The sequence below is a fragment of the Neoarius graeffei genome, chromosome 15 (assembly GCF_027579695.1).
Source record: "Neoarius graeffei isolate fNeoGra1 chromosome 15, fNeoGra1.pri, whole genome shotgun sequence".
Taxonomy (NCBI): Eukaryota; Metazoa; Chordata; class Actinopteri; order Siluriformes; family Ariidae; genus Neoarius; species Neoarius graeffei.
The window spans coordinates 56,714,430-56,739,278 of record NC_083583.1 but is presented as its reverse complement, the minus strand read 5'-3'; the positions used below and the strand labels follow the sequence as shown (position 1 = coordinate 56,739,278).

General features: G+C 41.6%; 1 protein-coding gene across 2 annotated transcripts; it reads left to right on the top strand.

Moving 5' to 3' along the window:
* Window positions 1–478: 478 nt before the first annotated feature.
* il12rb1 (interleukin 12 receptor subunit beta 1) lies at window positions 479–24,369 on the top strand. Of its 2 annotated transcripts, none has more exons than XM_060941680.1 (15): window positions 479–700; window positions 4,726–4,849; window positions 5,096–5,274; window positions 6,212–6,348; window positions 6,431–6,464; window positions 7,045–7,164; window positions 13,856–13,929; window positions 14,035–14,245; window positions 14,382–14,522; window positions 14,593–14,691; window positions 14,783–14,932; window positions 21,741–21,899; window positions 22,885–22,966; window positions 23,065–23,137; window positions 23,489–24,369. In XM_060941680.1, the coding sequence occupies exons 1-15, from the start codon at window positions 649–651 to the stop codon at window positions 23,867–23,869; spliced, it is 2,016 nt and encodes a 671-aa protein (XP_060797663.1). In that variant the 5' UTR covers window positions 479–648; the 3' UTR covers window positions 23,870–24,369. The 2 variants fall into 2 exon arrangements, with proteins under 2 accessions (XP_060797663.1, XP_060797664.1); XM_060941681.1 differs by lacking the exon at window positions 479–700 and adding an exon at window positions 4,258–4,385.
* Window positions 24,370–24,849: the final 480 nt, after the last annotated feature.

The window sequence follows — 24,849 nt, the reverse complement described above, 5'->3', positions numbered from 1 at the left end:
TGAGCTGAAAATATTTCTTTTTCTTTTTTTAAAGATAAACAACCCACAGTGCGTGGCCATGGCCAATATTCACGAGAATACGTCAATACGTGTTTGACCTTTAGGGAAATAGAAGAGGATTTATTTAGATTGGAATAAGGATGTAAAAACAAGTTTCAGGAGTCAAATCCTAAATTACTCTGACACTTCCGGTGTATCAGCATATGCCTATTGTTTTCAGTACGATGGGTTTTAAAGTGCAATAATGGCAAAAATTGGAATCCAAAATCCTACAGCAGTGAAACAATATCATTCTTCTTGTCCAATAAGCGTCAGCCCAAGCTTGATTATGAATACTGTGAGAAAGAAGTTTGACGTTTACAAGTGAGGCATCTGAAAACAACTCATCTCTTTTGAGCTATCACAAAAGTCCCCTCCTCTACATGTTGTGTGGTTTGTGGTCATGTAATTTACCTCCCAGTACCTGACAGAAAGTGATAACATGCTGACATGAGTCGCTCAAGGTTTCAGTTTGAAGCAAACAGAGAGATGACAGCTATTATAAAACGAGCTAAAGCTCTGGTTTACTATGGTAGGTAGGGTCATGCATTGGACTATTATGGATGTTTGAGCTGTTTTACATCAGGATCTGTCTGCATATTGGACACCATGAAGCCTATAGGACTTTTGGTGCTTGTTGTTGCTGTGTTTGCTGATAAAGGTATGTTGGTCTCTTCATATAGTTGTATTAAGCAGCACTTACATTATCATACTCAATCAACAACCACAAAATGTAGATGTTACCAACATGCTGCACAACCAGTACAGTGGTTAACCAAAGATTTGACTGATCTAATCAGTTAAATGGAAGCAATATTCCTTGATGCTGTGGCTGCTGCTGCTATTATAGTATAATATTCAGAGCATTATTATCAGCCATGTTGGTGTAACCTGGGGCTGCCTGAGTTACTTAACAGAGCTATTAGCATTGTATCATCAGAATACTTTAGAATATATTGATTTGATCTAGATGTACGGCAATTTGATCTAGATGTACGGAGGAAACCGTGTGGGTTTCCTCCGGGTGCTCCGGTTTCCCCCACAGTCCAAAGACATGCAGGTTAGGTTAACTGGTGACTCTAAATTGACCGTAGGTGTGAATGGTTGTCTGTGTCTGTCAGCCCTGTGATGACCTGGCGACTTGTCCAGGGTGTACCCCACCTTTCTCCCGTAGTCAGGTGGGATAGGCTCCAGCTTGCCTGCGACCCTGTAGGACAGGATAAAGCAGCTAGAGATAATGAGATGAGATGAGAGAGTGGCAACAGTGTCATCTCTATCACAACCCTGTTTATAAGTAAACTGGTATTGATCGAGTTTGTCTTTTATTGTACTAACAAAATACTGAAGCAAAATTCTTTCTAAAGATTTCATAATCACTGAAGTAAGGGCTATTAGTCTAAAATCTGTGCCTTGTTTTGAGCATGGAATTTTGGGTAACGGTTTTATATGCAAAGTTTTCCATAACAGAGGGTCAGTGTATGTGTCTACTATAAAATCCCTAGATATAAAATGGCTTTGAATGTAGAAAATACAGTACCAGTCAAAAGTTTGGACACACCTTCTAATTCAATGTTTTTTCTTTACTTGTATTAATAAAAAGACACTTCATGTCTTAAAGTACAGGGTTAGTCAAAATTATGTCAACACTTAAATGGCACCCTGTGATGACCTGGCGACTTGTCCAGGGTGTACCCCGCCTTTCTCCCGTAGTCAGGTGGGATAGGCTCCAGCTTGCCTGCGACCCTGTAGAACAGGATAAAGCGGCTACAGATAATGAGATGAGATGACTGTGGGTGGTAGAAATGGGCAACTGGACTTGCTTGAAGATTCTTGAAAACGTTTCACCTCTCGTCCGAAAGGCTTCCTCAGTTCTGTCTGACTAATAGGGAGTATCAGATATTTATCCTCTCCTGGATCAGAATCAGAATCAGAATTCTGATGACCAGCTTATCTAAGGTGTCATTGAGGCATCATGTTGGTGTGGGTCACTGGAGGCTGGGTGTGAACGTCGAGTCATTAGGGTGATCAAAGGATTGCCCATTAGGGTAATCACCCTAGGTTGGTTGATCACCCTAATGACTCGCCATTCACACCCAGCCTCCAGTGACCCACACCAACATGATGCCTCAATGACACCGTAGATGAGCTGGTCATCAGGATTCTGATTCTGATCCAGGAGAGGATAAATATCTGATACTCCCTATTAGCAGTGTTGCCAGATTGGGTGGTTTCCCACCCAGTTGGGCGGTTTCAAGTGCATTTTGGCGGGTTTTGAACATATTTTGGGCTGGAAAACGTCAGCAGTATCTGGCAACACTGCCTATTAGTCAGACAGAACTGAGGAAGCCTTTCGGACGAGAGGTGAAACGTTTTCAAGAATCTTCAAGCAAGTCCAGTTGCCCATTTCTATTAGTCAGACAGAACTGAGGAAGCCTTTCGGACGAGAGGTGAAACGTTTTCAAGAATCTTCAAGCAAGTCCAGTTGCCCATTTCTACCACCCACAGTTTACTATGACCTGGATGATTGAGAATCTTCACAGACATGAGATGAGATGAGATCTCAAATGCATTAAGAAGACAAGAAATTGCACTAATTCACTTTTGATGAGTCACACCTGTTAATTGAAAAGCATTCCAGGTGACTACCTCATGAAGCTGGTTACGATAATGCCAGTAGTGTGCAAAGCGTCATCAAGGTAAATGGTGACTACTTTGAAAAGCCTAAAATATGAAACACTTTTATGCTTACCATATACAGGGGTGATAGCATTCCGGCGCCGCGCCGGATTTCCGGCGTACCGTGGCTGGGAAAAAAAAAAAAATCTAGTTCGCCCATTGTCCTGTGTCATTCTGAGATGCGCAGATAGACAGTAAAGGGAATTCCGAATTCCCTTTACTGTCTATCTGCGCATCTCAGAATGACACAGGACAATGAGCGAACTAGATTTTTTTTTTTCCCCAGCCACGGTACGCTGGAAATCTGGCGCAGCGCCGGAACGCTATCACCCCTGCATATAATTCCATATACACTGATCAGACATAACATTATGACCACTGACAGGTGAAGTGAATAACATTGATGATCTCATTACAATGGCACCTGTTAAGGGGTGGGATATATTAGAACAGTCAGTTCTTGAAGTTGATGTGCTGGAAGCAGGAAAAATGAGCAAGCGTTAGGATCTGAGCGACTTTGACAAGGGCCAAATTGTGATGGCAAGATGACTGGGTCTGAGCATCTCCAGAATGGCACATCTTGTGGGGTGTTCCCGGTATGCAATGGTTAGTACTGACCAAAAGTGGTCCAAGGAAGGACAACCGGTGAACTGGCGACAGGGTCATGGGTGTCGAAGGCTCATTGATTCGCATGGGGCACGAAGGCTAGCCCATATGGTCCAATTCCACAGAAGAGCTACTGTAGCACAAACTGCTGAAAATGCTGGCTAAAAAAGAAAGGTGTCAGCATTAACTTTTTCAGCAGTTTGTGCTACAGTAGCTCTTCTGTGGGATTGGACCATATTGGTCACCAGTTCACCAGTTGTCCTTCCTTGGACCACTTTTGGTAGGTACTAACCACTGCATACCAGGAACACCACACAAGACATGCCATTTTGGAAATGCTCAGACCCAGTCATCTTACCATCATAATTTGACTCTTGTCAAAGTCACTCAGATCCTTACGCTTACCCATTTTTCCTGCTTCCACCACATCAACTTCAAGAACTGACTGTTCTCTTGCTGCCTAATATATCCCACCCCTTGACAGGTGCCATTGTAATGAGATAGTGTTATTCAATTCACCCATCAGTGGATTTAATTTTATTGCTGATTGGTGTACGTTCTATATGTTAGCTATTTCATAGTTTTGATGGCTTCAGTATTGTTCTACAATGGAGAAAATAGTCAAAATACAGAAAAAAAACTATGAATGAATAGGTGTGTCTAAACCTTTGACAGGTATTGTCATCTCATCTCATTATCTCTAGCTGCTTTATCCTGTTCTACAGGGTCGCAGGCAAGCTGGAGCCTATCCCAGCTGACTACGGGCGAAAGGCGGGGTACACCCTGGACAAGTCGCCAGGTCATCACAGGGCTGACACATAGACACAGACAACCATTCACACTCACATTCACACCTACGGTCAATTTAGAGTCACCAGTTAACCTAACCTGCATGTCTTTGGACTGTGGGGGAAACCGGAGCACCCGGAGGAAACCCACGCGGACACGGGGAGAACATGCAAACTCCACACAGAAAGGCCCTCGCCGGCCACGGGGCTCGAACCCGGACCTTCTTGCTGTGAGGCAACAGCGCTAACCACTACACCACCGTGTCGCCCCAACAGGTATTGTATGTAGAAAATATATTTTTGCAATGTAACATGAATTTTACTGTAAATATATTCTTACATCATGAAACTACTCATATAAAAACCTCATTATTAAAAACATGGGACTAGGTTACAAGCCTATAGATGCGCATGAGTATTTTGCCTAATTGAATTCTAAAGTAAATAGCCTTCAAAGACTAAATTTGCTATTAAAAAATTAAATAAAATTCTGCACTGTGACGTCTGACAGTATCTGCAAATACTATAAATCAGGATGTCATTAAAATTACTGACATACTGAATAAAAGGCACATTTCTGATCTTGACAACGTTTTTGACCCTGATGTCTTTACAGGTGCAACATGCAGTGTCTCGAGTCCACAATGTTACAAAAACACCACCCGGCCCGATGATGATTTCCTGTGTGAATGGGAGGACCGAGACCATTCTCAAGATGCTATTTATACCATTTTTATGCAGTATGTTATTTCATTTAATTATGTTATTTCCTTTTATTATTTTCCTTTTCATGGTCTGTGACTATACTTGTGCCAGCACATAAATTCTACCCCCATTTTTTCCCTTTTATCTAAGAACAGTTTCTCAGATTGGATATTTCTGGTATGAGCTGTATCCAGATTGAGAACAGCAGTGAGATCAGTGAGATAATATACCACAATTTTATTAAAATAGCTTAATAACAACCCAACTCTGTTTCTTTCCAGGAGCTCATCTGTTAATGATTCCTCATATGCTAACCAATTCAATGCTGACAAACTGTTGTCCAAATTGCTACCTGTAGAAGATCTAATTACAACACGTCTTTTGGACATATGGGTGACAAGGCAAGTATTCAACGTGACTTGCAGCTCCCCAACCATCTCTGTGTTCCTGAATAATTCAGGTAGGCTTGAGGAATCAATTCAATAAAACCACTAGATGCTTACTAAAGCTTGGTTTGGCAAGCTAGTTTACATTGGCTTATAAGATTGTAGCATTTAAAGTATGATTGCTTGGACCACTCCTGAGTACTGTGTTGGAAGCAGGAAAAATGGGCAAGTGTAAGGATCTGAGCAACTTTGACAAGGGCCAAATTGTGATGGCGAGATGATTGGGTCTGAGCATCTCCAAAATGGCACATCTTATGGGGTGTTGAAAAACTGCTGAAAAAGTTAATGCTGGCTAAAACAGAAAGGTGTCAACATTAACTTTTTCAGCAGTTTGTGCTACAGTAGCTCTTCTGTGGGATTGGACCATATGGGCTAGCCTTCGTGCCTCATGCGAATCAATGAGCCTTCGACACCCATGACCCTGTCGCCATTTCACCGGTTGTCCTTCCTTGGACCAATTTTGGTTGGTACTAACCATTGAGTACCAGGAACACCCCAAAAGATGTGTCATTTTGGAGATGCTCAGACCCAGTCATCTAGCCATCACAATTTGGCCCTTGTCAAAGTCGCTCAGATCCTTACGCTTGCCTATTTTTCCTGCTTTCAACACATCAACTTCGAGAACTGACGGTCCTCTTGCTGCCTAATATATCCCACCCCTTGACAGGTACCACTGTAATGAGGTAATCAATGTTATTCACTTCACCTGTCAGTGTTTTTAATTTTATGGCTGATCAGTGTATATCACTGCTATCATATTTTATTGCTTTGAACAATAGCGTTTGCCAAATGAATAAGTGTAAATTTACAGTAAATGCAGTAATTGCACAATGCTATATCAGCTTACCTTGCTAAAATGCCCCCTTTACATGGCAAAATATGTGCAAAGTGTTCTGACGTGAAAAGACTGGTAGCTCATTGTTGCTTTTTTTTTTTTTAACTTGTCAACAGTTAAATATAGTTCACCCAATATACAGCGAAGGATAAGGTCAGCTGAAAAACTCATATTAAGTTGGCCAAGAGTGAATGACAACAAAGGTGCTATTCATGAGATCAGATGGAAGAAGATTAATGATTCCTGGCAGAATGTAAGGCATTTCTTTTTTCACCCCTCCCTTTGGTTCTGTATGCAGTGTCCTGATGTACTAATCAAATATTTTTCAATTTCAGGAAACCTTTAAGACTGAGGATCGCAAAAGTAATGGTTTGTTTCCCTTCTTCTTCTTCTTTTTTTTGACCAAAGGTTGTCATCCATGTTGTCCTGGTACAAGAGAATAAATGTATTTGATCGGGTGCTGGGCTTGGGAAGTTTATTTAAAACAAGCCAGAATAGCCACTTTACCCTGATCTTGATTTCCACTCAGTCATGAGCCCATTGCGTCAATATTTTGTCAGTATCCTGTCAAAAACGTCTCAATGATGACTCATTCCGAATATGGTTACAAGGGGAAAACTGCTCCCCCACTCACTAGAGTTTCTTTATTGCAGTCAGCACAGTATGCAAATGTCAGTGTCCATAAAGTATATGGAGTTGTAAAGTATAAAGAATTTCCTAGTGCAAAACAAAACAGCGATGTGACTTTTTTAACACTGGTATTGATTACGGTATAGCAAACCACTGAAACAGCAGCAGCTTGGATGCTGAAAGTAATAAACGTGCAGTCTTAGACATTTAAAATAAAGAAGATTCTGGTGAATTGAAGTCTAGAGTATTTGACAAGATTTATATGCAAATGTAATGAAGGCAACCTTTATGGTTCTTAATGTGCTTTCACACACTACAGGTTATGACTCCTACACATTGCAGCTACAGAAGCACACAATGTACAAGGTCCAAATTCGACGCAAGGCCAAGCAAAGCCTCCTCTGGAGTGACTGGAGCCAGACTTCTGACATTCCCATTGGTGATGTGCCTGATAATAATGATAATAACTTTGATATTTACAGTAGTGGCTTGTGACCATAGATTTTGGTGATGCAGGACAATATGAAACAACAAGATGAAGTCAAGAGGTTATTACACTTGACTTATATTGCAGGCAACTATCTTGTGAATTTTTTTTTTTGAGCAACCCTGTAATAGGCAGATGAGAGTCAACAAGCCTTGAACCACTCACTTTAACAAACAAAAGAACCTTAAGAATCTAACTCTGTACATCAATTTACATTGAGACAACAAAAAGATGGAGTCTGGTCTAAAAGTCAGCGCCCTCCGGACATATGAATAGCCATTTTTAAAAGCTCTATGCAAATCAAATTGAATTGAATTGAGGTGCACAGTAAGTAGGGCTAATATAGCCAGTGAAATAATAAATAAATAAATAAATAAATCAATAAATCAGTCAGTCTGTCAATGTTTTAGATCTGCAATTTTTTTTAAAAACATGGCTTTATTAAAATCAGACAGAATCATTTTATAAACAGTTGATACAATTATGATGGCCTCTGGTTGTGGATAATTGCACCCAAAAGACACATTAACAATCTGACCTGAGTTTCCCCAAAGCATCGCAACACAAAGATCATCATTAAATCGTAGAGCGAGCAGCACAATGAATGCTCTCTCTTTCCTAGTTAAGATGCTCTTAGTGTTAAGTGGCTTTTGGGAAACCCACCTCTAGCTAGTTATTTAACCAGTACAGCTAGTTATATTGCCAATTACAGTGGTGCTTGAAAGTTTGTGAACCCTTTAGAATCTTCTATATTTCTGCATAAATATGACCTAAAACATCATCAGATGTTCACACAAGTCCTAAAAGTAGATAAAGATAACCCAGTTAAACATATGAGACAAAAATATTATACTTGGTCATTTCTGTACTGAGGAAAATGATCCAATATTACATATCTGTGAGTGGCAAAAGTATGTGAACCTTTGCTTTCAGCAACTAAACGTTTCCGGTAACTGTTGATCAGTCCTGCACACTGGCTTGGAGGAATTTTAGTCCATTCCTCCGTACAGAACAGCTTCAACTCTGGGATGTTGGTGGGTTTCCTCATATGAACTGCTTGCTTCAGGTCCTTCCACAACATTTCGATTGGATTAAGGTCAGGACTTTGACTTGGCCATTCCTGAACATTAACTTTATTATTCTTTAGCCATTCTTTGGTAGAATGACTTGTGTGCTTAGGGTCGTTGTCTTGCTGCATGACCCACCTTCTCTTGAGAGTCAGTTCATGGACAGATGTCCTGACATTTTCCTTTAGAATTCGCTGGTATAATTCAGAATTCATTGTTTCATCAAAGATGGCAAGCCGTCCTGGCCCAGATGCAGCAAAACAGGCCCAAACCATGATACTACCACCACCATGTTTCACAGATGGGAGAAGGTTCTTATGCTGGAATGCAGTGTTTTCCTTTCTCCAAACATAACGCTTCTCGTTTAAATAAAAAAGTTCTATTTTGGTCTCATCCGTCCACAAAACATTTTTCCAATAGCCTTCTGGCTTGTCCACATGATCTTTAGCAAACTGCAGATGAGCAGCAATGTTCTTTTTGGAGAGCAGTGGCTTTCTCCTTGCAACCCTGCCATGCACACCATTGTTGTTCAGTGTTTTCCTGATGGTGGACTCATGAAGGTTAACATTAGCCAATGTGAGAGAGGCCTTCAGTTGCTTAGAAGTTACCTTGGGGTCCTTTGTGACCTCACCAACTACAACCCCAATTCCAAAAAAGTTGGGACGCTGTGTAAAGCATGAATAAAAACAGAATGTGATAATCTACAAATCGTGGAAACTCTATATTTATTTGAAAATAGTACAAAGACAACATATCAAATGTTGAAACTGAGAAATTTTATTGTTTTTTGAAAAAATATATGCTCATTTTGAATTTGATATCAGCAACAAGTTTCAAAAAAGTTGGGACGGGGCAACAAAAGACTGAAAAAGTTGCATAATGGTAAAAAAAATAATAATTTGGTTAATTGGCAACAGGTCAGTAAGATGATTGGGTATAAAAAGAGCATCCCAGAGAGGCGGAGTCTCTCAGAAGTAAAGATGGGGCGGGGTTCACCGCTCTGTGAAAGACTGCATGGGCAAACAGCGCAACAATTTAAGAATAACGTTCCTCAATGTTAAACCACAAAGAATTTGTGGATCACATCATCTATGGTCCATAATATCATTAAAAGATTCAGAGAATCTGGAGAAATCTCTGTATGCAAGAGACAAGACTGAAAACTGACACTGGATGTCTGTGATCTTCAGGCCCTCAGGAGACACTGCATTAAAAGCAGATACGTGTCTGTAGTGGAAATCACTGTATGGGCTCAAGAACACTTCAGAAAACCATCGTCTGTGAAAACAGTTCATTACTGCATCCACAAATGCAAGTTAAAACCAGATATAAACAATATCCAGAAACACCGCCCCCTTCTCTGGGCCCCAGCTCTTTTATGATGGACTGAGGCGAAGTGGAAAACTGTCCCAAGGTCTGACGAATCAAAAGTAGAAATTATTTTGAGAAATCACGGACACCACGTCCTCCAGGCTAAAGAGGAGAGGGACCATCCGGCTTGTTATCAGTGCACAGTTCAAAAGCAGCATCTGTGATGGTATGAGGGGACATTAGCGCACATGACATGGGTAGCTTGTACATCTGGGAAGGCATCATTAATGCTGAATGATATAAACACGTTTCAGAGCAATATGCTGCCATCCAGACTAAATCTTTTTCAGGGAAGGCCTTCCTTCTTTCAGCAAAATAACGACAAACTGCTTTCTGCACATATTACAACTGCATGGCTCCGTAGTAAAAGAGTCCGGGTGCTAAACTGGCCTGCTGCAGTCCAGACCTGTCTCCCATTTAAAACATTTGGTGCATTATGAAGTGCAAAATACAACAAAGGAGACCCCAAACTGTTGAGCAGCTGAAATTGTATATCAGCAAAGAATGGGACAACATTTCTCTTTCAGATCTACAGCAATTGGTCTCCTCAGTTCCCGAATGTTTACAGAGTGTTGTTAAAAGTAGAGGTGATGCAACACAGTGGTAAACATGCTCCTGTCCCAACTTTTCTGAAATGTGTTGCTGACATCAAATTCAAAATGAGCATATATTTTTCAAAAAACAATAACATTTCTCAGTTTCAACACCTGATATGTTGTCTTTGTACTATTTTCAATGAACTATAGGGTTTTCATGATTTGCAAATTATCGCATTCTGTTTTTATTTACAGTTTACACGGTGTCCCAAAATTTTTTGGAATTGGGGTTGTATTACACGCCTTGCTCCTGGAGTGATCTTTGTTGGTCGACCACTCCTGGGGAGGGTAACAATGGTCTTGAATTTCCTCCATTTGTACACAATCTGTCTGACTGAGGACTGGTGGAGTCCAAACTTTTTGAGATGGTTTTGTAACCTTTTCCAGCCTGATGAGCATCAACAACGCTTTTCTGAGGTCCTCAGAAATCTCCTTTGTTCGTGCCATGATATACTTCCACAAACATGTGTTGTGAAGATCAGACTTTGATAGATCCCTGTTCTTTAAATACAACCCCGATTCCAAAAAAGTTGGGACAAAGTACAAATTGTAAATAAAAACGGAATGCAATAATTTACAAATCTCAAAAACTGATATTGTATTCACAATAGAACATAGACAACATATCAAATGTCGAAAGTGAGACATTTTGAAATTTCATGCCAAATATTGGCTTATTTGAAATTTCATGACAGCAACACATCTCAAAAAAGTTGGGACGAGGCAATAACAGGCTGGAAAAGTTAAAGGTACAAAAAAGGAACAGCTGGAGAACCAAATTGCAACTCATTAGGTCAATTGGCAATAGGTCATTAACATGACTGGGTATAAAAAGAACATCTTGGAGTGGCAGCGGCTCTCAGAAGTAAAGATGGGAAGAGGGTCACCAATCCCCCTAATTCTGTGCCGACAAATAGCGGAGCAATGTCAGAAAGGAGTTTGACAGTGTAAAATTACAAAGAGTTTGAACATATCATCATCTACAGTGCATAATATCATCAAAAGATTCAGAGAATCTGGAAGAATCTCTGTGCGTAAGGGTCAAGGCCGGAAAACCATACTGGGTGCCCATGATCTTCGGACCCTTAGACGGCACTGCATCACATACAGGCATGCTTCTGTATTGGAAATCACAAAATGGGCTCAGGAATATTTCCAGAGAACATTATCTGTGAACACAATTCACCGTGACATTGGCCGTTGCCAGCTAAAACTCTATAGTTCAAAGAAGAAGCCGTATCTAAACATGATCCAGAAGTGCAGACGTCTTCTCTGGGCCAAGGCTCATTTAAAATCGACTGTGGCAAAGTGGAAAACTGTTCTGTGGCCAGACGAATCAAAATTTGAAGTTCTTTATGGAAATCAGGGACGCCGTGTCATTCGGACTAAAAAGGAGAAGGACGACCCAAGTTGTTATCAGCGCTCAGTTCAGAAGCCTGCATCTCTGATGGTATGGGGTTGCATTAGTGCGTGTGGCATGGGCAGCTTACACATCTGGAAAGACACCATCAATGCTGAAAGGTATATCCAGGTTCTAGAGCAACATATGCTCCCATCCAGACGACGTCTCTTTCAGGGAAGACCTTGCATTTTCCAACATGACAATGCCAAACCACATACTGCATCAATTACAGCATCATGGCTACGTAGAAGAAGGGTCCGGGTACTGAACTGGCCAGCCTGCAGTCCAGATCTTTCACCCATAGAAAACATTTGGCGCATCATAAAACGGAAGATACGACAAAAAAGACCTAAGACAGTTGAGCAACTAGAATCCTACATTAGACAAGAATGGGTCAACATTCCTATCCCTAAAATTGAGCAACTTGTCTCCTCAGTCCCCAGACGTTTACAGACTGTTGTAAAGAGAAAAGGGGATGTCTCACAGTGGTAAACATGGCCTTGTCCCAACTTTTTTGAGATGTGTTGTTGTCATGAAATTTAAAATCACCTAATTTTTCTCTTAAATGATACATTTTCTCAGTTTAAACATTTGATATGTCATCTATGTTCTATTTTGAATAAAATATGGAATTTTGAAACTTCCACATCATTGCATTCCGTTTTTATTTACAATTTGTACTTTGTCCCAACTTTTTTGGAATCAGGGTTGTAAAACAGGGTGCCCACTCACACCTGATTGTCATCCCATTGATTGAAAACACCTGACTCTAATTTCACCTTCAAATTAACTGCTAATCCTAGAGGTTCACATACTTTTGCCACTCACAGATATGTAATATTGGCTCATTTTTCTCAATAAATAATTGACCAAGTATAATATTTTTGTCTCATTTGTTTAACTGGGTTCTCTTTATCTATCTTGTGTGAAAATCTGATGATGTTTTAGGTCATAGTTATGCAGAAATATAGAAAATTCTAAAGGGTTCACAAACTTTCAAGCACCACTGTACATCCTTTCAATTTAGGGAGAAGGCTGTAAACTCTGGATTAAAACTGTGATTCATTTTGATAACTTACATTCAAATGTATTTTAAAAGACAACTATGCTTGATAGAGCAGGCGAGTTTCCTGTCACCATTGGAACATTGTGCGAGACTAACACACATGAGGTAATATCATTAACTCATCTCATCTCATTATCTCTAGCCACTTTATCCTTCTACAGGGTCGCAGGCAAGCTGGAGCCTATCCCAGCTGACTACGGGCGAAAGGCGGGGTACACCCTGGACAAGTCGCCAGGTCTCACAGGGCTGACACATAGACACAGACAACCATTCACACTCACATTCACACCTACGGTCAATTTAGAGTCACCAGTTAACCTAACCTGCATGTCTTTGGACTGTGGGGGAAACCGGAGCACCCGGAGGAAACCCACATGGACACGGGGAGAACATGCAAACTCCACACAGAAAGGCCCTCGCCGGCCATGGGGCTCGAACCCGGACCTTGCTGTGAGGCGACAGCGCTAACCACTACACCACCGTGCCGCCATATCATTAACTGTCCTGTCCAAAATATTTATAGAACACACATGGGCAGCGTGATTCCTGTCTCAGTGGGCTTTTATTTACCTCAATTTTGTAGTTCCCATTTTTTGACCAATAGGTGCAATAATAACTCAACCATGATTGCACAAGAAAGATCTAGAAAGATGATCAAATCAATGGAAAATTTGAAAATCTGTCAAGTAACAACATTTTTTAAAATTCATTTGTCACTCAAAAGAGCTAATTAATATTTCAACGTTGTTTAAAATGTGCAAAGTAAAAGTGAGGACTTTATGAAGACATTTGTTCAGTGGCTCATATATATGGAGAAACTGACAGTCAGGACACGGATGGATGTGATATTTTCCATCTTTCTTTTGTGTGCCAAAATTTGGCTGTCATATTTTTTTTAATAATTAGAGCGCCATTTATGTTTTTAGTAAATGCATTGCAGCAGTCTAAATGAGAAAAGATGAAAGCATGACTCAGCTTCTTAACATCTTGATACTAATGTTATGCCACTTAAGAAATAATCACTTTGTACTTAATGTCAAGTTAACTTGTGTAAAGCCAGCTGTTTAAATCTCAGGCATGTCAGTGGTTGCTGGCTGTAATCTGTGCTTAACAAGTAAACATGTCACTGGCTGTTTTTCAGAAATTCAGCAGCCGGATGTGAAACAGAAAATAAAAATGCATGGTGGAAAACGGAAAATCGTACTCAAATGGAATGTATGTTTCTGAACAAGTATTGGGGGAAAAAAAACATAATTTACAATGGATTTCAAGGAAAATGTATATAATAAACTCAATGAAAATATTCATGTATCTTTGTAGAAACCACCTCCTGAAGCTTCTTTCGGAGGCGTCTCATACAACCTGACTCTGAATTTACTTTGTGAAAGGACAAAAAAGAAAACAATTCAGAAGAACACTTTTACAATTATGGCTACTAATTCTGAAGTCAGGGTGTCTATTGTTGCTATAAACAATGTTGGAAGCACACCCTCTCTGGAGATCATCATTCCACCTGTAGAACATCTCAAATGTAAGCATCTTTAACTGGTCTCTATGAGAAAAGCTGCTTCATGTAGCTTTCTTACAAAAAAAAAAACCCCAAACGCACAAGAACATAGGACTGAGGTGTTGTCTCTCAGTTGCGTATCCGTTTGTGTCTCTCAAAGATTGCCACAATGATTCCCAAACACAATCACTATCAAAATCTAGACGCTATTGCTTGGAGTGGTACAAGTTCGAAGATGGTGAGACCCGGCCAGCAAAAGTAAACTTCTCATGGTCTAAAACACTTGAGGACATCAAGAAAGGTAAGGATGGGAAATATGTTACTAAAAGATGCAACATGCCTATCACTATAACTAATGAGTATGATTTCAGGTATGGAGAAATTTGTGCAATATTATTACTTTATTCACACTGGACGCAATCAACAACGACACACAGTCATGGCATGTCCTATTTATTCTACAGAAGGTGGTAAGTTTAGTAGCCAATAAGTGGGTTAATACATGTACAGTTAGGCATTGTAGGAAATCACCTATTAACAAGGATTTTTTTTTTTTGGCAGCACCTACTTCACCGCCAAAAAATGTCACTGTTTTAAATATCACACATGATTCAGCTGTGCTGCAGTGGCAATCGATTCCAGTGCAGGAACAACACGGGTTCCTGATGTATTATGTAATATGGATTTCAAAAGAAGGCCACAAAGATGCAGGTGAGGGCATGTTGCCATTGATATGACACTCCTGTTTCAATGAGCCTAAAAAATCATGCTGAGAACACAATAACTGGTAAAGCAACACTGTTTGAGTAACACCTATGTACATTAAGGCCCAGATTTGCGAAAGATTTTCATGCAAATTTGATTAAACCAAAGCAGGCTGATTTACTAACAGAGTCTCCATAAGAGAAGAACCCAAGCCAGGCAGCCTTTATTTATCAGATGTACACTCAAGCACAGACTTAAGCACTCGGTGAAATTTAACCTCTGCATTTAACCCATCTGAAGCAGTGAACACAGGCATGCCCACACAAGTGAGCAATGAGCACACACGCACATACCCAGAACAGTGGGTTATAGCACCCAGGGAGCAGTTGTGGGTTAAGTGCCTTGCTCAAGGGCACTTCAGCTCAACCTCAGAACATGGCTGACCCATATTAACCGAACTGTGGGAAAAACCGGGGCATCCGGAGGAAACCCATGCAGACGGGGAGAGAATGTGCAAACTCCATACAGAAAAGCCCCCCATCAGCTGCTGGGCTCGAACCCAGAACCTACTTGCTGTGAGGCGACAGTGCTAACCACTACACCACCATGTCTTATGCATAAGTGCAATAAATCACATTCAAGTATTTTGGATTCATTATTATGTAACTTGAGTGTTTCTATCTTAAAGTGCCAAAGCTCTTGTTCGTGCAAAGTTGGATTTACTACAGCCTCACGATTATTCAAACTCGCCACAACTAGGGGCCACTAATGTTAACTATGCTAGAATATCAAAGCCCCCTTATCTTTTAAAAATGAAAAGATAAAAGGTGGCATTTTTGCCATCCACATCAGATTATTTGCTGTTAGCAAATGTCTTAAGGTAGCACGAATGAGCATATGAAAAATACAGTCATGTCAGGTGATTACACAGATTTGAGTTCTATTTGGGACAATAATTTTCAGCCATTGATTTCATGTCATGGTGCTGTCTGCAATTCCTTTATGGGGCTTTACTACTACTACTACTACTACTACCACTACTACTACTACTACTAATAATAATAATAATAATATAGTCCAGCAGGGCATAGTTGCCATGGAAACTTCATGTCATTTTGTTAAGAGCATGGCTGTATGCAGCAGTACAACACGTTTCATGTCAACTGACCACAGATATGAACTCACATCCTGTTTGGGAGCTTTGCCACTGAATATGACCTCAGAACAGGAAATGGCAACATGTTGTGATGTCAGGATCACAAAAGGTCTGACTTGAAAATAACAATCAGGTGTTTAGACTAAAGACATGAAGAGCAATGTCTAAAATCATGTTTGACCTAATTATAGTGGTCAAATGGGGTAATTGTTACTTGACTCCCTTATGGAGGAGTTTTGAGTAAAATCACCAAGTTTGGTGTAGGTACATAACAGCATTACTGAGAAATAGCCTGAGTTCCTGTTTGGTGATTTCACCATAAAAAATGATCAGAGAACAGGAAATACCAACATATCCAGAAATCAGGATATAAAAAGGCATTACTTCAAATATCAATCATGATTTTAGAACAAAAAGAGCAATGACAAAAATGTGTTTTTTCTTATTTTTGCACCCCTCCAAAGAATTGCCACCTTAACATGGTGGAGGGGTTTGGGTGTCCCGGTGATCCTCGGAACTGTGTTGTCAGGAGCATTAGCCCCTGGTAGGGTCTCCCAAGGCAAATTGGTTCCACGGGAGGGGCCAGACAAAGAGCGATTCAAGACCCTGATGAAACGGCAAAAAAGGAGCTGCAGCACCTTGCCCAGGAGTGGGAAACCAGGGCCTCCTCTTGGAGCCAGACCTGGGAGGGGAGCTTGCCAGACTCCTGGAGAGTCCACCCCCTCTTCAGGAGTTTGGTTCCAGAAGCGGTGCTTTGCATGGAGGCAAGCCCAACTATATCTAGTTGGTACTGCTCTGCCTCCTGCACCAGCTCCAGTTCTTTCCCTGCCAGAGAGGTGACATTCCATGTCCCAATCACTAGTCTGCACTGCCGAGGATCAGCACACCTAGGCTCCCGCCTTTGCCTGCCATCTGACTCACAATGCACCCAACCCAACCAAGTAATGCCTTTTTATCTCATCTCATCTCATCTCATTATCTCTAGCCGCTTTATCCTTCTACAGGGTCGCAGGCAAGCTGGAGCCTATCCCAGCTGACTACGGGCGAAAGGTGGGGTACACCCTGGACAAGTCGCCAGGTCATCACAGGGCTGACACATAGACACAGACAACCATTCACACTCACATTCACACCTACGGTCAATTTAGAGTCACCAGTTAACCTAACCTGCATGTCTTTGGACTGTGGGGGAAACCGGAGCACCCGGAGGAAACCCACGTGGACACAGGGAGAACATGCAAACTCCACACAGAAAGGCCCTCGCCGGCCACAGGGCTCGAACCTGGACCTTCTTGTTGTGAGGCGACAGCGCTAACCACTACACCACCGTGCCGCCCAATGCCTTTTTATATCCTGAAGAAATTACATGGGGCCGCCACCATGTGGGATCACCACCCGCAAAGACAGGCACCAGGGTTGGGTGCATTGTGAGCCGGGTGGCAGGCAAAGGCAGGAGCCTGGGCACGATCCTCAGCAGGGCAGACTAGTGATTGGGACATAGAATGCCACCTCTCTGGCAGGGAAAGAATCAGAGCTGTTGCAGGAGGCGGAGCAATACCAACTAGATATAGTTGGGCTCGCCTCCATGCAAAGCACCGGTTCTGAAACCAAACTCCTGGAGAGGGGATGGACTCTCCTTTTCCAGTGTTGCCCAGGGTGAGAGGTGCTGGGCAGGTGTGGGGATACTCACGAGCCCCTGGCTGAGTGCCGCTGTGTTGGAGTTCTCCCCGGAGAACGAGAGAGTCATCTCTATGTGACTGCAAGTTGCTGAGAGGAAAACTGTGACTGTTGTTTGTGCTTATGCACCAAACAGCAGTGCATAGTATTTGGCCTTCTTGGAGTTGCTGGGTGGTGTACTGGAAAGGTTGTCGACTGGGGACTCCATAGTTCTCCTGGGGGCCTTCAATGCTCACATGGGCAATGATGGAGAAACCTGGAGGGGGTTGATTGTAAAACCCGAGTAGTGTTTTGTTGTTGGACTTTTGTGCTCATCATGGATTGGCCATAACAAACACCATGTTCAAGCATAAAGGTGTGTAGGAGCCAAATTTAGTTTAATCTTGCTTTTGTTTAGAAACTCATATTTTCCTTTAGATTTACTAGCACTTAGTTTGGAACTTTTATTTTGACATTAGCCTTACATCACCTGTTCAGATAAAAGATGATGTCTTCCATGTGCTCAGTCTAGTCTCAGTTAGACAACGGAAGATGCTGGTGACCAGTAGTTTTTTACTGCTTCCAAGATACGCTTGAACATTAAGCTTCAAAGCTATGCTTGAACAATTAGACTTAACTCTTAGGATACTTTGATTTCACCCATTGGAACTTACACCTTTGAAATAACCCTTTTGTGACTCCCTACAAACAATTGGTTTTTACACCACTGTGTGCCACCTGCTTGCCTGCCTGCCATCTACCTCTCTTCATCCCTGCCTTGCCTGCCTACTTGACTGCTTGCCTACCTAACTGCCTGCCATCTTCCTGCCTGCCCTCTTCCTGCAATCATTCAACACAGGTCTGAGTAACAGCCAGACACAGTGTTTGAGATAAGAGCATAACAACTAAGCAACATCTAATGTTTTTTTTTACTTTGTTTGACCATTACAAGGTGGTTCATAATTATACCTGGTACCAGAACACCTTAGGCCAAAGATCGATGATCAACTTTGTGGTCATATCATAAGATCTGTGGCTGTATGTCTCAGACACTCAGGTGAAGAGAGGAGCAGAGCTGTCAACTGATCACCACCTGGTGTTGAGTTGGATCAGATGGCAGGGGAGGCTGCTGCACAGACCTGGCAAACCCAAGCATGTAGTAAGGATGAGCTGGGAACATCTGGTGAAGTCTTCTGTTCATGAGGTCTTCAATTCCCACCTCCGGAAGAGCTTTTCTTGCATCATGGGGGAGGTTGGAGACATGGAATCCGAATGGACCGTGTTCAAAGCCTCCATTGTAGACATGGCTGGTAGGGGCTGTGGCCTAAAGGTCATCGGTGCCTGTTGTGGTGGTAACCTAAGAACCCGCTAGTGGACATTGCAGTGAAGGAAGCCATCAAGCTGAAGAAAGAGGCCTTTTGGGCTTGGTTGGCCCAGGGGTCCCTTGAGGCAGCAGGCAGGTACCGGGAAGCCAGAAGGGCTGCAGCTTCAGTAGTTGCTGAAACAAAAACCCGGGTGTGGGAGGACTTCGGGGAGGCCATGGAGAAGGACGTTCGGTTGGCCTCAAGGAAGTTCTAGCAAACCATTCAGCGACTCAGGAAAGGGAAGTAGGGTTTGCCTCAGGCTGTGTGCAGCTGGGGAGGAGAACTGCTGACCCAAACTGGGGATGTTGTCGGGCGGTGGAAGGAGCACTTTGAGGAACTCCTGAACCTGTCCTACACATCCTCCATGGAGGAGGTGGAGTCTGAGGACTCAGGGGAAGCTTCACCCATATCTCTGAAAGAGGTCACTGAGGCAGTCAAGAAGCTCCTCAGTGCCAAAGCGCCAGGGGTGGATGAGATTCACCCTGAGATACTGAAGTCTCTGGACATTGTTGGGCTGTCTTGGCTGACACGCCTCTTCAGTGTTACATGGAGGTCAGGTACAGTGCCTGTGGAGTGGCAAACCGGGATGGTGGTTCCTCTTTTCAAAAAGGGGGATAGGAGAGTGTGCTCCAAATATAGGGGTATCACACTGCTCAGCCTCCCTGGGAAAATTTATTCCAGGGTGCTGGAAAGGAGGCTCTGACTGATTATTAAACCTCAGATTCAGGAGGAGCAATGTGGATTCCATCCTGGTTGTGGAATGGTGGACCAGCGCTTTACCCTGGCAGGATCATTGGGGGTTCATGGGAGCATGACCAACTAGTCTACATGTGTTTTGTAGATTTGGAAAAGGCTTACGACCATGTCCCCTGGGGGCTCTTGCGGGGGGCACTGTGGGAGTATGGGGTATCGCAGCCATTGCTACGAGCCATCTGGTCCTTATACAAACAAAGTGTGAGCTGTGTCCGAATTCTCGGCCCAAAGTCAAACACGTTCCTGGTGGGTGTTGGACTCCACCAAGGCTGCCCCTTGTCGCTGATCCTATTTGTGATATTCATGGATGGGATCTCAAGGCACAGCTGGGGTGAGGAGGGTGTCTGGCTTGGGAACCTCAGAATTGCATCTCTGCTCTTTGCAGATGATGTGGTTCTGTTGGCTTCTTCAAAGCATGACCTTCAGCAAGCACTGGGATGGTTTGCAGATGGGATGAGAGTCAGCACCTCAAAGTCTGAGGTGGAGGTTCTCTGCCGGAAAACAGTGGAGTGCTCCCTCCAAGTTGGGAGTGAGGTTGCTTCCCCAAGTGAAGGAGTTCAAGTATCTCAGGGTCTTGTTCACGAGTTATGGTAAAAATGGAGCATGAGATGGACAGGTGGATTGGGGCAGCATCAGCAGTAATGCGGGCATTGTATCAGTCTGTTGTGGTGAAGAGGGAGCGGAACTGGAAGGCAAAGCTTTCGATTTACCAGTCAATCTATGTTCAAACCTCACCCATGTTCATGAGCTTTGGGTAGAGACTGAAAGGATGAGATGAGGTGGCTGAAATGAGCTTTCTCCGTAGGATGGCTGGGCTCACCCTTAGAGATAGGGTGAGGAGTTCAGAGATCCAGAGAGATCTCAGAGTAGAGCCACTGCTCCTTCATGTCGAAAAGAGTCAGCTGAGGTGGTTCAGGCACCTGATTAGGATGCCTCCTGGGTGCCTTCCTTTGGAGGTTTTCAGGGCATGTCCAATTGGGAGGAGACCTCAGGGTAGACCCAGAACACGCTGGAGAGATTATATATCTCATCTGGCCTGGGAGCGCCTTGGGATCCCCCAGGAGGAACTGGAAAGCATTGCTGGGGAGAGGGATGCCTGGAATACCCTGCTTAGCCTGCTGCCACCATGACCTGACTTTTTGGATAAGCAAAAGAAAATGGATGGATGGATGGATGGATGGATGGATGGATGGATGATTTTTGCATCCCCAATTGGTACAATGAGGCAAATATTTCTGGAATCCATTTGAATGGGGTCTTGAGTCAGTCCACCAACATTGGTCTAGATAGAGAAGTGTTGCTGAGATATGGGCTCACTCTCTGTTTGGCGACTTCATGGTCGAATTTCATTGAATGACAGCGGCCATATTGTTTGCCCTAGCAAAAGGTTTTGAATTATTTTTGGTACTATTGTGTAGAAGCCTGTGAAGATGACGTACCAAATTTGGTGGTGATAGGATCAACAATCTAGGACTTCTTCTCAAAGTAGGTTTTTTGAAAAATTCAAAATGTCGGGAAATCCAATATGGTAGACTTTAACAGCAATGGATGCATTTGAAATGAGATGACCCAAGGATTCAGGTGGAAATAAGATCACAACCCTAGGAAAAAATGGTTCAAAAGTTATAAGCCAAAGTGTACCTTGAAATTTGGCCTGTTGGTGCTGCTACAGAGATGGATGGATTGACCCTGAATTTGATACCTGGATATTTTGGCCTGTCCTCTGTCAATGTATCAAATTTAATCAAAATCCACCAAGGGGTTCTATGGGCTGCCATAGACTTCCATGGCAGAAATTATAATATGGAAAAATTCTAATAATTACAGTAGGTGCCTTGCACCTTCGGTGCTTGTTCCCTAATGATATTCCCATTCTTGCTCTCAGGCCACTATCAAGAGCCAGGAAATAAGACCAGTTTCCTTCTCAGGAACCTTGATCCAAGCTCCTCTTACACACTCAATATTGCTGGGAGAACTAAAATTGGAATGGGACCTAATTGCACCAGGACCTTCTTCACACTCAACCCCGCTTCAACTAAAAATGGTATGCATTACTTTTAAAATACTTCTTAATTAGCATTGTTTAAGTGTAGCAAAGGAAATATATATTTAACAGTTATTCCAAGAAATCGAGTCGTTCATGAGCTGATAGCCGACAAAGCACGTAGCACCAATTTGGCTATAAGTTATGTACAATGAGATTGAGTGGAACAGCTGTTTTATTATATCCACATTCACTGGATTTTGAGAAACAGAGCATTTTTTTTTCAAATTCGATAAATAAAAACTTTATACAAAATGTCTGACAAAATCATTTCCACATAGAATGAAAACAAACCAGCAAAATGACAGTAGCAATTTGTGAAAAATGCTAAAATAATAATTCTTGAAAAATAAAAAAGACGTTCTTACCATCTAATGCTTTCATTCCATATTTTGTTGCTTTTTTGCATTTTTGGAGGTTTTGTTTTCAAATAGTGTTTTTATTTCATCCTCGGTAGGTTCAGCAACACGCTCTGTCATTTTGTTTTTCTCTACTCACGGTATATGAGACGATAGCCTAGTAGTAGAGTAGCCAATCAGAGCACATGATTGTTCACATCCAGTGAATGTGGACAGAATAATACTCAATATTGTAAAGCAGGGCATTGACAAATGTATAACTGCACAACCCACGATCCTTTCAGTATATCATAATATTTGAGTATAACTTTATATATTTTTAAAGTAGATAAAATGAAGTAGCATGACACTGCAATGACAGGACACATATTAAAGTACTTACTAAAGCTAACAGTTACACATCTTATGCTACTATGACCAGAATTTCTTTAGTATCCTTTCTTTTCTTTTTCAAATATTTATGTAGTGTTATTTGAAAGATCTTTATCACCTTATGCCATCATACCAATTGTCACTCTCCTTCTCTGATGTATGACTATGATCATACTAGATTTGCTAAATCTTTTCAGGTGAGTTTCTGTAAGATTCAAAACAAAGATATCACTAGTGATTATTTTCTCTCTTAGGGTTGAACATGGACAAGATCATCTTAATCGTGTGTGCAGTTGTGCTTCTATTTTCACTTGTATTGTCTATTGCTATTAGAAAGTAAGTGCAAATCTAGCTTGTTATTATAGAGTGTCATATTCATGTTGACAGTATGCATATGACTTTAACTGTTTTTAACCATTTGATCTACATTCTAGGCTAAGAAGTAAGCTGTTACCAGTAATCCCAAGTCCTGTCATCTCTGCAGCAACTGTGCCTCATATAGGCCAGGTTCGAGACACTGATCATTTAAATAGTGTTGGTGTATTTTTTTAGGTTGATATTTAAATCTTTAACTTCAAAAGAAGCAATATTCTGTTTAATGATGGCATTGCTGACCTACATAAGCATTTCCAAGTTGTGGTCAAGTCAGCAGAAAAACAAAACCTGTAAAAATCATATACTGTCAGTAAAGTGCACAGTTGCACAGTGCAGCATGAACATTTTGCAGACTCAAAACTACAGGTTTCTGCAGCTTCAAAACGTGTGTGTGTGTGTGTGTGTGTGTGTGTGTGTGTGTGTGTGTGTGTGTGTATGCATATATTTTGATGGACATCTAAGTTAATTGATTTATTGTTGTAGAATATGAAGACCATATCAGAGGAGGTGGACAATGTCATTCTCTTGTGCCATGATGATCAAGATAAACGTGACTGCCCTTCCAAACAGAAACACAGCACTTCACTACAAGACTGTGAGGTCATTGTGGATAAAACCGATGATGATGATGATGATGAAGAGGACAATGAAGAAACTCATTTCATTGGCTTAATCTCAAGTGACAAACCAAATTCCTTTCCAAACCCTAATTATAAAGGACAGTTGCTTCGGTTTCCTGAGTGCCAAGAGATCGCAGACAAAGGTCAGATCGAAAGCTGCGAAGTTAGCACAACTTCATACAAAAATGGTCTGTTTTTTGAAAATAGAGGTGTGGACAATGAGAGGATATTAGTGCAATCGTAACACATAGTGAACTGGAAGCATTATTGCAGCACTATGGTCTGCCCCTGGTAAAAACATCACTGTGTGATACGAAATAGCAGAATGAATTGTCAGGTTTTGTTCACTCTACAGAATCTCTCAAATGTGTTTGTCTTCTGACAGCACTTGGACAGCAATGCAGATATGCACTGTGTGTGTGTGTGTGTGTGTGTGTGTGTGTGTGTGTGTGTGTGTGTGTGTGTGTGTTTCCAAGTGCTTGATTTTGCAGTGATGCTTGACCTACATTGCTCGACGTTTTGTGGATCCTGTCTCACTTGTAATATGCTTTGGATAAAAACATCATCCAAATCGATATATGTACATGTATGAGAGAACAATATTTGTAAGCAAAAACGTACTGTATAAAAGGTCTATATGTTGGAAATATACAAACTATTCTAGGACATGATGCAAATCAAGTAGAGTTACCAAGTAATTTGAAAAATCAACACAGATCAAACAAACGAGCAAAAAGTTTTCGATGTCTCAATAATTGTTTTTTACTTTGTTGAATAAAATCTGTTGGTGGAAATAACCAAGTTCTGAGAAATGTTCTAACAGCTTCTCAGCAAAAAGTTCAGTTGGTGGTGATTACTCACTCGAACACCTGGTTGTGGTCATAGGTATGCATTTACTGTTTAGTCTGTGAGTAAAACAGCTAAACTTCAAAGGCAAAAACAAAGTGCATGAGATTACATTTGAATTGGGGAAAAAGAGATTTAACTGGACAACAAAAATATATAACTGTAAAATGCATGTCAACGGAAACTAATTTTAGTAGGTTACTATGCTGAAAATCTGTCTGGCAGCACTGTTCTCCCCACAGATCAGATAAGAATCAAGAGGAAATGAATGAAGTGCATCTGATTTGATGTTGGATGTAGTGGTTTAACCATAGTTTCAATGTTTTTATATGCATCAGGAACGAGTAAATACAGTGCCTTGAAAAAGTATTCGTACCC

What these genes read in the sequence shown, in the direction of transcription:
- il12rb1 (XM_060941680.1), top strand. Translation starts at nt 649, where the DNA reads ATGAAGCCTATAGGACTTTTGGTGCTTGTTGTTGCTGTGTTTGCTGAT. An exon ending in TGAGGATCGCAAAAGTAATG is followed by an intron (nt 6,465 to 7,044) that starts GTTTGTTTCCCT and finishes CACACACTACAG; the next exon opens with GTTATGACTCCTACACATTG. An exon ending in GACTTCTGACATTCCCATTG is followed by an intron (nt 7,165 to 13,855) that starts GTGATGTGCCTG and finishes GCTGTTTTTCAG; the next exon opens with AAATTCAGCAGCCGGATGTG.